The sequence below is a fragment of the Folsomia candida genome, unplaced genomic scaffold, assembly GCF_002217175.1.
Source record: "Folsomia candida strain VU population unplaced genomic scaffold, ASM221717v1 Fcan01_Sc011, whole genome shotgun sequence".
Taxonomy (NCBI): Eukaryota; Metazoa; Arthropoda; class Collembola; order Entomobryomorpha; family Isotomidae; genus Folsomia; species Folsomia candida.
In genome coordinates this window covers 549,599-563,214 of record NW_019091203.1, presented here as the reverse complement: position 1 = coordinate 563,214, position 13,616 = coordinate 549,599, and the positions used below count along the sequence as shown (strand labels likewise).

At 37.1% G+C, this 13,616-nt stretch overlaps 3 protein-coding genes across 4 annotated transcripts; all 3 read left to right on the top strand.

Annotated features, from left to right (window-relative positions):
* Window positions 1–875: 875 nt before the first annotated feature.
* On the top strand, window positions 876–3,065 carry LOC118436972 (RCC1 and BTB domain-containing protein 1-like). Its single transcript, XM_035855693.1, has 3 exons — window positions 876–1,641; window positions 1,774–1,875; window positions 1,954–3,065. Exons 1-3 carry the CDS (start codon window positions 1,243–1,245, stop codon window positions 2,527–2,529), a joined length of 1,077 nt encoding a protein of 358 aa, XP_035711586.1. The 5' UTR covers window positions 876–1,242; the 3' UTR covers window positions 2,530–3,065.
* Window positions 3,066–6,186: 3,121 nt separating this feature from the next.
* Window positions 6,187–9,158, top strand: LOC110855119 (RCC1 and BTB domain-containing protein 1-like). Its single transcript, XM_035855616.1, has 8 exons — window positions 6,187–6,654; window positions 6,735–7,102; window positions 7,164–7,265; window positions 7,329–7,724; window positions 7,836–7,963; window positions 8,250–8,356; window positions 8,423–8,553; window positions 8,871–9,158. Exons 2-8 carry the CDS (start codon window positions 7,055–7,057, stop codon window positions 9,042–9,044), a joined length of 1,086 nt encoding a protein of 361 aa, XP_035711509.1. The 5' UTR covers window positions 6,187–6,654; window positions 6,735–7,054; the 3' UTR covers window positions 9,045–9,158.
* Window positions 9,159–10,300: 1,142 nt separating this feature from the next.
* Window positions 10,301–13,616, top strand: LOC110855006 (RCC1 and BTB domain-containing protein 1). Of its 2 annotated transcripts, none has more exons than XM_022103439.2 (8): window positions 10,301–10,647; window positions 10,727–11,097; window positions 11,159–11,260; window positions 11,324–11,719; window positions 11,831–11,958; window positions 12,253–12,359; window positions 12,431–12,561; window positions 13,376–13,616. In XM_022103439.2, the coding sequence occupies exons 1-8, from the start codon at window positions 10,371–10,373 to the stop codon at window positions 13,538–13,540; spliced, it is 1,677 nt and encodes a 558-aa protein (XP_021959131.1). In that variant the 5' UTR covers window positions 10,301–10,370; the 3' UTR covers window positions 13,541–13,616. The 2 variants fall into 2 exon arrangements, with proteins under 2 accessions (XP_021959131.1, XP_035711508.1); XM_035855615.1 differs by lacking the exon at window positions 13,376–13,616 and adding an exon at window positions 12,639–12,732.

Here is a 13,616-nt window from a genome sequence, read left to right as displayed (position 1 = left end):
ATATGTGCAAAGGAAAGAGACGAGTTCCTGGGACCTCATTAATTAACCCACTGAATGTCAGTGACCTAATTTTAAGTGATGGTGAGGTATTTGGATCCTAAAAGGAGAAAATCCGCCATAAATTCGGAAAGTGTACATAAATTGTGTCAAATTTACGGAGCATTTTCTCCTTTCCGATGCAAATATCCAGCCAAACATGAACATTGGGAGATCATGTCTTCTGCGAAATATATTCGAATAATAAATTCATACCCTTAATTGCAAAGTTTAAAAAGACAAACAACCTGGTTCTATGTAGAAGCATTTCAAGTCTAAATTTACTGGGTAAAATTAGTGCCAACTGTGAACACGAGAATTTAATGAGCATACATAAATAAGTTATTGCAGCCTCTATATATATACGATTTATGTAGTTGAATCAAGAGAATTATGCTTCTCTGGGAATTAAAAAAACTGCAAACGGCTGAACAATGTATAAATTTACATAACTTTTTGCACAAATTTTCGCATCGCGACGTGACATTTTTTCATACGTAACTTGGTTGGAGATTTGCACACTCTATTTCGGTATAATGGGAACGGTGGAGGTTTTGTCATGGGATTGGAATGTATACGACCGGTTGACAACGGACACGAATCGATATGCAGGTTGTGATATTGTCAATGACAATTTGTCATAAACTTTTCAGTATGTTTTAATCACGATTGTGCAAATCAAGCTGCTCAATAGAAATAAAGTCAAGAGATTGTTCGCCAGGCCAGGATACCGATAAGATAAAATGGACTTTATCACTGAGTTGGATTTTATACAAAGCCCAGACTTGTACATTCATTCAATTGTTCAGAATTATAATTATTCAACATATTATGTGCAATTTTAAACTAATTATCAACTAATTTCTTAAAAAGAGGGGAATAAAAAGAAGGAAATTATGGGTGACTTGGTCGAATTGTGTACATTTCAACTGACCCAGAAAACAATACCTCTCAAGGAATTGAGAAAATGGAAGCTTTTCAACCCCATCGGCGACGGTTTTTTGCAAAATATTCGTCTCGCCCATGTCCACGACGAAGTTGGATTTCTCGTAACAGCGAACGATGATGTATACGCTATCAACATTTGCACATCACCAGGCATCAGAACGCGGGCGTCCATACCTATCAAAATAGACCCTCTTTGTCGACAAACCGTGAAAAGTGAGAATAATATTGTCGTAAGATTTGTGCTTTCGTGGAAAATGTATGTGCATGGCACTTTGGATAGAGTTCGCCATTTGGAGCAGTAAAGGTCCCTATTTCGTGCTTACTGCGGATGGGCGAGTTCTCTCGTGGGGCGATAATTATTGTGGTCACTTAGGGATTGGAACGAATGACAGATTAATACCTACTCCATCATTAGTTAAGTTTGAAGAAGGTGTAAGAATTGCTAAAATTGCGGTCGGATATGGGCACAATCTCGCTTTAACTATGGACACGTCTGAGGTTTATTCATGGGGAGCGAATGAACGTGGCCAGCTAGGCCTGGGAAATACCACGGATCAAAACCGACCTTGTAAAGTTGCTATAAATCTCCAGCACGTTAGAATCCAACAGATTTCTTGCACCTGGGGCAGCTCGTTCGCCGTGAGCGAGTCGGGAGAGGTACATATTTAAAGTTCTAACGATTTGCCTTTTTATATAATTTTAACCCTAGCAATGGATATAAATAGGGTCTAATTTTACAAAACACATCATACTGATTTAAATTAAACAAGATTAACATTTTCACCTAAGGTGTACTCATGGGGATATAATAATTATGGGGAATTAGGCATAGGAAGCACCACAGCTGTAAATGCACCAACAAAACTAATCATTGATCAACCTGTAAAGAAGGTGAGCGAAATATATACACATTTCAAAGTTCTTGCAGTATATGAATTTATTAAAATTATAAATGAGTCAACTATGTAGATTGCATGTGGGTCATACCATACCATTTTACTGACCACAACCGGGGTGATCTACTCTACCGGTTATAATGTACTAGGACAACTGGGTACTGGAATAAATAAAAATCTAACATCGCCAACCAAGATTCCAGCAACTTTGGAGATTTTTGATGACATTTGTTGCTACCCTTGGAGTCATCAAAGTTCTGCAAAATCTATGGACAGAAGTTATGTTTGGGGGGAAATCCATAAAGAAATCGTTGGTTGGAACCCTATCGAATTGGCGTCAGATTTATCAAATTTTCCACGACTTCCCCCCATGTTTAAGGGGACAGCACAAATTATGTTTAAATCGCTATGCGCAATAAACTGTGCGGCAAATCCCCCCACCATCCGAGAAACGCTACAAACGGCGATAGTAAGTTTTAGGCTAGGGTATACACATATTTGTATAGGCCACAAGGTTTACTTCGCGTATCTCAGCCCCATATGCTTCGCAATACATGTTAACGCCATATCTGCTCCTGATTTTTCGCTGAAAGAATATCTTTTTGGCCCTTTACCATTTCCTCAAGAATCGATTTGCTACAAAAGTTAAAAAAAAATACTATGTTACATGCAGCATATGGAAATGGAAATGTGTAACGAGTTGGAAACCCTACACCCATGTCTCTACAAAAATTTAGTGCAGAAGATCTAGATGATTTGTTATCAAAAAAGTTTTATTTCAACTGTTATTACATGGGAGCTATGGTTGGTCATCCGAAACTATCCGATCCGATCGGATTATCCGAGATTATCCGACCACTTACTACAGTCAAGAGCAAAACTTTACGACATATGGAAGCATACCTGGAATTTCTTACCCAACCACCCAGCAATGCTGGGAGAACACTTGGGACACTTGGGAGAACACTGGAAAAAATGCTTTGCATTTGGCCGGTAATGACGCAGCAAAAATTGAATTGCCAAACCAACTAACAAGGGACACTCACTACCTGTCGTTTGACTCAAACGGTTCGAGACCAGAGTACCCAGTATATTTTTTAGAATCTACTAGGATCCCAGATGAAGGATTCATTCATATTTCCGTGTAAAACTCATATTTGGCGTCGTGCCGTGGCGCCAAAGTCGCCAATTTTGAATGTTTTTATTTCTGAAACCGCCATAACTTTTGAAATCCTAAACGGATTTTCAAAATTTTTGGCAAAAGTCATGACAAGGAGTTCAACTTTCTTATCCCATGAAATTTTTTCCAAAATTATCGCTTTTAACTTTTCGCAAAATTTCGTAATTTTCTTAGAAATGAGGGTTCGTCGAAAAAATGCTAAAAATATAAAAGGATGGGTCAGGATGGGTGACCCATATTTATTTTTTGAAATTGCTTACAATGGAACCTCTTTTCAAGCTACACCTGAATGGACTAGCGAGTTATGTCAAAACATCAAGCCAAAAATTAAGTCACGCGACACTTATCTTTCCGTTAAATGGCCCGTTTGAAGAAAAATATTGGCGATTTTTGAGCAAATTTTCTCTTGCTTTTTCCTCCACGGGGTGAAAACCAGGGAGGAGTGCGAACTTTGACCCGGAATATTTTTCTTCAAAGGGGCCATTCAACGGGAAGATAAGTGTCACTTGACTTCTAGTTTTTGGCTTGACTTTTTGACATAAGTCCCCAGTCGATCCCGTGTAGCTTGAACAAAGGTTCCATTGTTAGTAGGAAATAATATAGAGTGGAGTGTTTATTTAGCCCGAATCAGGGTCAGAACCCGCTTCAAAATTTTTGTTAGATGACCCAACTAATCGTAAGGAGGGGAAATTCCGTACTTGCAATAGATTTCTATGCCCTTTAGACATGTGACACTGTCCCATGAGTGTACTAAAACAATGAAGTTGCTTTACCCGATGACCAAGGCCGCCACACCCACTTACACAAAGAACAAAAAAATCCGTTTTTACACGTTCAAACCTTCATAAAATCCAGTTTCTCTCGGATTAAAAAAAAATTAGCCATTATACGTCCAGAGAGTTGTTCTCTTATACCCTTATTCTCTTATAACTTTTTCAAGTTTTGATTTTTCCTACGATATGTTTTTACCTAGTCATGGAATTTATGATAAATAAATATATTTTGATGTAGGATATTATAAAACTATTATCTGGGACGACAATGGTACACGAATTTTCAAACTGAGATCAAATTAGGATTTTTGGCGAGCGTTTCTGAAAAAAAAACACCTGAGAACTTTTCTGGCAAATTATTTTGTATTGCATATTTAGCAATAGCAAAATAACCTTTCAGAAAGTTTTCAAAAACGAATTGGGACTATTAATATTGACAGAAATCGTACCAAGTACTATTCTACCAATTTCTGAACGCAGTGGAGATCATCTTGGGTCATCTGGCATGAAAATCTTACAGTTTAAAAATTTTGTATTTGTTTGTTCTACCCCAGTAGCTTTATACAAATTTAAGCCTTCTGTGTCCATTTTAGAAAATCAGTGCACGGGTGAAAAATTTAAAGGATTTTATGCATAAATTTGGCTGGGTTTTAAGCAGAGATACGGTAATATGTATGGAGCTTCTGTGAGAATGAGAAGTTTGATGTGAAGGTTAAGCTAATAAGGAACAAAAACGGACGCGATTCGATATGCGGTTGTGATATTATCATAAACTTTTCAGTATCTTTTAACCAAAATTATGCAAATTAAGCTGTTCAGTATGAAATAAAGTCAAGAGATTGTTTGTCAGGCCTGAACACCGATAAGATACAGTATAGGCAGAAATTCTTTCCACCCTCATGCTTTTTGCACTTAAAGCGTTATATTGCTCACGGAGCTTTATCGAATAAACTGCAATTTTGCACAATTGCTTACCACGATGTAAGGTTTTCGAAACCATACTTTGGATAACGGTGAAGCACAAGAAGCGAAACGGTGTAATTATATCCAAAATCCCAATTGGAAAAAAGTCTTTCCACCCTGATTAAATTTTAATGTAACAAGGTAAAAGAAGTGTCGAAACTCTCCAATTCAAGATTAATGGTGTCGAGAAATGGTTTGAGGTTTGATAGTTTGTGCTAAACAATTTTGGAACTCATAATTGACCATAAATGTTGACTAACATTTATTTTTGGTAATTTCTAACTTCAATCGGACAATTGATTCTTCTTTTTTGTCAGACAAGACTTCAATAATTTTGATACGTGCTCGGGACCACCATTCTATTTGAAAATAAAATTACTCCCAGATCGTAATTTCCTTCTGTCATCATCAAATTCGTTTCAGAATGTCGCAATAGTAGTTGGAGTCCATGATTCCTTTGATTTTATAAAAAAAATTGACCCCCTTCCAAGACTTTTACGCCCTAACCTTTCGATTTTCACCTCCATGCTTAATGGTATGTACACAGTACTCAGGTTTGTCAGCATTTTCTTGTCTTCTCCAGACCCAAGGGACCACATCTGAACCAAACAGGTTCGTACTGGTACCGTCGCTCCGAAGTATGCGTTTCTAGCCCTGAACGGTCCAATAAAGGTACTTTTTAGCTAATTTAGAATGCATGGCCATATTGGACTTTGAGAAAAATCGCATTTTCCGCGCTGCTGGGCCTTTAAATCCATGTTCCTCGATCCTATTCTTTCCAATTTGCACAGTAATTTGAAGGCTATATTCTTACCTGATTTCTAGTTGATTTTTTAAGCTGTAGCAGAAAGTTTCACTGATTCTTGAAGAGTATAGCGTCATAGATTCTATGGGTCGAATTCCGTAGTCTTTTAAAAGCTGGCTGGTTCGCCACTATCCCAAGTTTTTTGCACTTTCGGACTATTCTGGTAAATGTTTACTTCCTCATGAGCAGTTTATCAAAACTTCTTTGATGTCGAAGTCCATTATCACTAAACTTACCTACCTTTTGCCCCAAATCTGTGCTAAGATGTTTTTAAGGTAATATTAGCTAATATTGATAACAAACAATTAGTTTGGCGGTACACAAGTGTAATTTTTCAAAGAATTATTAACCATGAAGAGGGTACAGAACGATTTTGGACGATGTTTTAAAGAAATTACACCATAAGTGCAAAGAAGTCATAGAGTGGAAAGACTTTTTTCCTGTAGAAATTTTGGATATAATTACACCGTGTCGTTCCTTGTGCCCATTATCCATAGTATGGTTTCGAAAACCTTACATCGTGATAAGTAATTGTGCAAAATTTCAGTTCATTCGATAAAGCTTCTCGAGCAATATAACGCTTTAAGTGCAAAAAGCACGAGGGTGGAAAGAGTTTCTGCATATACTGTAAAACGGACCTTATCACTAAGCTACGTTTGATATAAGACCAAAACTTGTACAACCATTTGTACCACTCTAACTCCAATTGTGCAAAATTATTTTACATTTTATTTATCATCCTTAAATTAGTTAAATTTCTTAATAAGAGAGCAACCATGGGAGACTTGGTCGAATTACGTACATTTCAACTCACCCAGAAAACAATTCCTCTCAAGGAATTGAGAAAATGGAATCTTTTCAACCCCATCGGGGACGGATTTTTGCAAAATGTTCGTCTCGCACATATCGATGGGCAAGTTGGGTTCCTGGCAACTACAGACGATAATGTGTACGCCTTGGGTACCAATGCTTATGGATCCCTTTGTATCGGCAGCATAACTCGGGCCTCCATACCTGTCAAAATTGACCCTCTTTGTGGACAAACGGTTAAAGGTGAGAATAATCTGGTCGCACAATTTGTTCCTACAAAGAAATTGTATGCTCAATTAAAAGCTGCATGCTGCTTTCGATAGAGTTCGCCATTGGCTGCGGTAGAACTCACTGTTTTGCGATAACCGCGAGTTTTCGGGTGGGGCAGTAATTCATATGGGAGATTGGGGACTGGAACGGATGACACGTCAATATCTACTCCAACATTAGTTCAATTTGAAGAAGGGGTAAAAATTGCTAACATTGCGGTCGGAGGTTGGCACACTCTCGCCTTAACTATGAACACGGCTGAGGTTTTTTCATGGGTTACAACATATATGGCCAACTAGGCCTGGGGAATAACACGAATTAAAATAAACCTTGTAAAGTTACTGGAAATCTCGAGAACATTAGAATCCAACAGATGTCGTGCAACCTTTACAGCTCTTTCGCATTGAGCGAGTCGGGAGACGTAAGGTTCCAATCATAACATTACGAATTTAAATAAATAATTAACATTTATATGCATTAAGGTGTACTCGTGGGGATATAACGGTTATGGGGAATTGTGCCTCGGAAACACCACTGGTGTAAATGTACCTACTAAAATAATCATTGACAAACTTGTGAAGAAGGTGACTACAAGAATGAACAGTTATGGAAGTTTATGAAATTAAAATTATAACATAATGCAATAGATTGCAAATGGGTTACATCACACCCTTTTACTGACCACATCTGGGGAGATCTATGCTTCCGGTCATAATGCACAGAGACAATTGGGCACTGGAAACACTACAAATTTATCCACTTCAACCAAAATAGCAGAAAATTTGGGCATCTTTGATGACATTTCTTGCATGCCGTTTAGTAACCTGAGTTCGGCAAAGTCTGCGGATAAAATTTTTGTTTGGGGGGAAATCCATAAAGGAGTCACTTGTATTAATCCAACAGAACTGGAGAATTTATCAAATTTTCCGCCCCTAAATTTTATCAAATTTAAGGGGACCGCACAAATTATGCATCAATCGCTAAGTGCATCAAACTGTGCCGAAAATCCCCCCACTATCCGAGAAACTCTACAGACGGCGATAGTAAGTATTTTAATCTCTAGGCTAATTCTGATGAATTTAGTAAAAAAAAACATAGTATGTCCAACTTATTCGTAACTACGCTAAGTAGAATAAAATAAAATTTAATTCAAGGACGGAGCAGGGACCGACGTAGCGTTTAAACTTGAGGGACACCTCATCCGGGTCCACAAGCCCATACTTATTTTGCGAAGTGATTACTTTTCACGGAAATTTTCACAAGATTGGAAGCAACTAGATAAGTCGGTGCTTTGTAAATTAACGATTCAAGCCTAGTACTCAGGACGTACTTTTCATATGAAAAAGTTGAGCAAACACGGGGAAAATACATAATTTAGTAACATTTAGCACTGGGTTTTAAGAAACACTCCCATCTGGTAGACTTCATAATAAAGGTCAAGCAAATCCAGTGAAGGGTTATGGAATTTAGCCACATCCTTCTTTACGTGGGAAAAATACGTCCTGAGTACTAGCCTTAATATTGTGATTAGTCTGCTGGGAATTTACAAAAAGCAACTAAATTTTTAGCCCGATCGAATTGCAAGATATTAAACGGGAAACTTTCTACGCATTGCTGTATTACCTTTACACCGACAAGCTATATTTCTCGGATGGAGAAATTGATAAAATTTTAGGTGCAGTATACAAACTTTGTGTACATCCGCAAAAAAATTGTTCAGTTGTTTTTTTCTTTCATACAGATTTGCTAAAATTGGCTGCCATATATTGCGCTACTGGTCTAAAAGGAAAATGCGAATCGGTTTTGGCGAAGCAGATGGCGTTGGCAAATGTGCTAACAATTTATATAGCCGCCGGAAAGTGTAGCGCGCAAGTACAGTATCATTTTCATACATACTTCGCATTAAGTTTGTACAGGGTGGTTAAAATGCCATGCTACATAGAATGGAAAATTTTTGGATGGGAAAAATTCTAGAATTTCCATTAGTTACCGAAATTTTGTCTCTAAAATTAAACATTTTAAGACTTTTGTCATCAGTTTTGATGATAATTATAAAATAGCAATCTCAAATTTTTCAATTAATGGAGATTTACGGACTTTTCCCATTGACAAATTTTCCATTGTAGCGTAGTATTTAAACCACCCTGTATACAAAACGCTTGAGACACTTGTCTTGTACACTTTTTTAGAATCTGCGCGATGCTGCGTTCAACTTTGGAGTTGAAAATTGGATGACGTTATCCAAATCAGGATTACTTGACCAAGCCGACGTGAGCGGTCAAGACTTGAAGCAATTCGTGAAGGCTTGGGCGGCAAGATGTGAGGAGGCAAAGGTTGGTGAAAATTCGAATAAACCAAAGTAAATACATACACATATGGAGGTACATACCTTTAAAAAGTGAGAAACTTTATGTTAAGGTTACACTAATAAACTGTCTAAATAATAATAATTATTGCTGATCAATCACAACATCTAATTAATAAAATAACTCATTTTACTCAAATTAGAGAAGGGGAATTTTCAAAAATTTATTAATTGTGTTAAGGAACGTGCATGGTTTGGAAAGCTAAAACGCTTACCGCGCCACAAAATTAGACACATAAATTTGGCTAAATTTAAATAAATTCCTACATTTGAGTATTTTAAAATAAGTGGGAAAAGTATTTATTAAAATTATGTGCACATTTAAAAAAGCCGACAATAAATAAATGAAGTTAAATGGGACACATTTCGAATAGGTCAAAATATGTAAATAAGTTCTTCATATTCGCTCGTATTTATATAAATATTGAGGGATTTGAATTTAAGTTTTTAACCAAAATAACTACCTTATTTTGATAAGTTTACGCAGGCTTGACGTGAATTTATTATGAAGACAGTTTTTGCTACAAAATTTCCCGTCGGTGTAACCAATAGAAATATTTTATTTCAGCTTAAAAAGCAAATATCAAACATTCGAATTATTTACGAAGTTTTCTTTACGAATCAAAACCTAACTTTAATAAAAATTCGTGAGTGACATTTCCCTAGAAATGTATGCAAAACTTTAACAGGTTACAAACGTAGACGTGAGTTTGTTCTTTTTAATTTAAATGGTTTAAATTTACCGGGTAAAATTCGGAATTAGTGTCAACTATGAAGGCGAGAACTTAATGAGCATACATAGGTTATTGCAATCTCTATATGATTTATGCAGTTGAATCAACAGGAGATTTATGTCTCTCGGGGAATTGAGAAACTGGATGGTTCAACACTGTATATACATATATGCTAATTTTTTGCACAAATTTTCGCATCGCGATGTGAGATGATTATTTCATATGCAACTTTGTCGGAGATTTGCACACTCTATTTCCCTATAATGGGAACGGTGAAGGTTTTGTCATGAGATTGGAATGCATATGACCGGACACGATTATATAGGCAGCTTGTGATATTATAATAAACTCTTCAGCATGTTTTAGTCACCACTTTGCACAAAAAGCTCTTCAATATGAAATAAAGCCAAGAGATGGGTTGTCTGTGTGAACTGCGATAAGATAAAATAAACCTTATCACTGAGTTACGTTTAGCATAAGGCCAAAGCTGGTACATCCATTTGTATCATTCTAACTTGAATTGTGCAGAATTATGTTACAAATTATTTATCACGTTTAAATTAATTAAATTTCCTAAAAAGAGCGCAAGCATGGGCGACTTGGTCGAATTGCGTACATTTCAACAGACCCAGAAAACAATTCCCCTCAAGGAACTGAGAAAATGGAAACTTTTTAATACCATCGGGGACGGTTTTTTGCTAAATGTTCGTCTCGCCCATGTCCACGAAGAATTAGGATTTCTGGTGACTACAGACGATGATGTGTACGCCTTCGGTACCAGTTATAGTGGATCACTTGGTATCGGCAGCATAACACGGGCGTCCATACCTGTCAAAATTGACCCTCTTTGTGGACAAATGGTTAAAGGTAAGAAAAGTCTGGTCGCACAATTTGTGCTGCATAGAAATTGTATGCTCAATTAAAAGCTGATTGCTGCTTTGGATAGAGTTCGCCATTGGGAGCAGTCACTGTTTTGCGATAACCGCAGATGGACGAGTTTTCGCGTGGGGCGATAATTCACATGGCGAACTGGGGATTGGAACGAATGACCCATCAATATCTACTCCAACATTAGTTAAGTTTGACGAAGGGATTAAAATTGATAAAATTGCGGTTGGAGGTTCGCACACTCTCGGTTTAACTATGGACACGGCAGAGGTTTTTTCATGGGGTTGGAATGTACATGGCCAATTAGGCCTGGGCAATGCCACGCATCAAAATAAACCTTGCAAAGTTACCGGGAATCTTCAGAACATTAGAATCCAACAGATTTCGTGCAGCTTTTACAGCTGGTTCGCCTTGAGCGAGTCTGGAGACGTAAGGTTTTAATGATAGATAAATTGATAAATTTAAATTCATAATTAACATTCATATTAAGGTGTACTCGTGGGGATATAAAGGTTATGGGCAATTGTGCCTCGGAAACACCACTGGTGTAAATGTACCTACTAAAATAATCATTGACAAACCTGTGAAGAAGGTGACTACAAGAATGAACAGTTATGGAATTTTATGAAATTAAAATTATAAAATAATGCAATAGATTGCAAATGGGTTATATCACACCCTTTTACTGACCACATCTGGGGAGATCTATGCTTCCGGTTATAATGGAAGGGGACAATTGGGCACTGGAAACACTACAAATTTATCCACCCCAACCAAAATAGCAGCTACTTTGGGCATCTTTGATGACATTTCTTGCATGCCGTTTAGTAACCAGAGTTCGGCAAAGTCTGCAGACAAAATTTTTGTTTGGGGGGAAATCCATAAAGGAGTCACTTGTATTAATCCAACAGAACTGGAGAATTTATCAAATTTTCCGCCCCTAAATTTTATCAAATTTAAGGGGACCGCACAAATTATGCATCAATCGCTAAGTGCATCAAACTGTGCCGAAAATCCCCCCACTATCCGAGAAACTCTACAGACGGCGATAGTAAGTATTTTAATCTCTAGGCTAATTCTGATGAATTTAGTAAAAAAAAACATAGTATGTCCAACTTATTCGTAACTACGCTAAGTAGAATAAAATAAAATTTAATTCAAGGACGGAGCAGGGACCGACGTAGCGTTTAAACTTGAGGGACACCTCATCCGGGTCCACAAGCCCATACTTATTTTGCGAAGTGATTACTTTTCACGGAAATTTTCACAAGATTGGAAGCAACTAGATAAGTCGGTGCTTTGTAAATTAAGAAATCAAGTCTAGTGCTCAGGCCGTGCATATTTTTCATAGCAAAAAGTTGAGAAAAAAATTAAGTAATATTTAGCACTGGATTTGAAGAAATACTCCCATCTGGTACACCTCATAGTAAAATTTAAGTACCTAACTCCAGTGAAGGTGTATGTAATTTAATACGAATATGGGATATATCCTTCTTTACGCGAAAAAATCCGTCCGGTGCACTAGGCTTAATATTATATGTAATCAATTTGCTTCGAATTTACAAAAAGTAACCAAATTTTTAGCCCGATTGAATTGCAAGATATTAAACGGGACACTTTCTACGCATTGCTGTATTACCTTTACACGGACAAAATATATTTCTCGGATACCGAAATTGATAGAATTTTAGGTTTTTCATAAACGCAAAGTTTGTATCCATCCGGAAGAAAATATTCCGCTGTTTTTTTTCCTTTCACACAGATTTGCTTAAATTGGCTGACATGTATTGCGACGATGGTCTAAAGGGAAAATGTGAATCGGTTTTAGAGAAGCAGTTGTCTTTGGAGAATGTATTCACAATTTATGCCCTAGCTGGAGAGTTTAATGCGCAGGTAAAGTCAAATTTGCATATAGTATTCTCCTTGTTAAGGGTGTTGATTTAATTCGTCCCGAGTTTTCCTAAATACAGGGTTTCGATTGGTAAAACCCAAATTGACCACGGCAGCGGGAAAAAGTGGGAAAAAGGCATTTTTACCACCCACCCAAAATAGGTGGGAAATGGGTAAAATGGAAGAAATGGGAAAAACTGGTTTGGGGCAACCAGAAACAACTTCCTTAAAACTGATGATTTTCAAAATTTGACTTCATATTCGTGTTCTCCATCAAATTCTGAGAAAATAAGTTGGTAATACGGCTAATTTCGAACAATCTCTAAAATTAGCATGTGTGCATATGGGAAAAGTAGAAAAACAATCAAAATTGTTCAAAAGTGGCAGTATTACATATCAAAATTTTCAGAAATTCGTGGAGATGACGAATATGAAGTCCAATTCCGAAAATATTGATTATTAAAGAAGTTAGCTTTCCCCATACCTACCTATAAATACATGGGCAGCCATATTTTCCCATTTTGAACGGTAAAAACCGTTTTTCCCGGTTTTTACCACTTTTTCCCACCTGCCGTGGTAAAAAATCGTTTTTGACGGGAAAAACGAAACCCTGCCTAAATATATGAAAACTTGTAAGTAAACGCTACGAAAACTCTCTTTTGATGAACGTTATGACGGGATGACAAAATTTCCAAGAAAGATATTAACTTGTTTAAAAATTATGTAGTTTGAGCCCCGAAAACCATCTTCCGGACGAATTAAAGTAACACCCTTTATATGCAATACATTTAACACACTTGTCTTCGATCGATTACAGTTTTTGCTTGATTCTGCCTTCAACTTTGGCGTGGATAATTGGGTGGAGATATCGAGTAGCGCAGTGCTCGACCAAGCCACCTTAAGTGAGCAAGACTGGAAGCAGTTCGTGAAGGCTTGGGCGGCAAAATATAAGGACGCAAGGGTTGGTGAAAAGTCAAATTAACCGCGGTTACGGATTGTAACATACTGACGAGTTTTATGCGAAAGTTTCGCTAATAAATACATAACAAAAACAATAA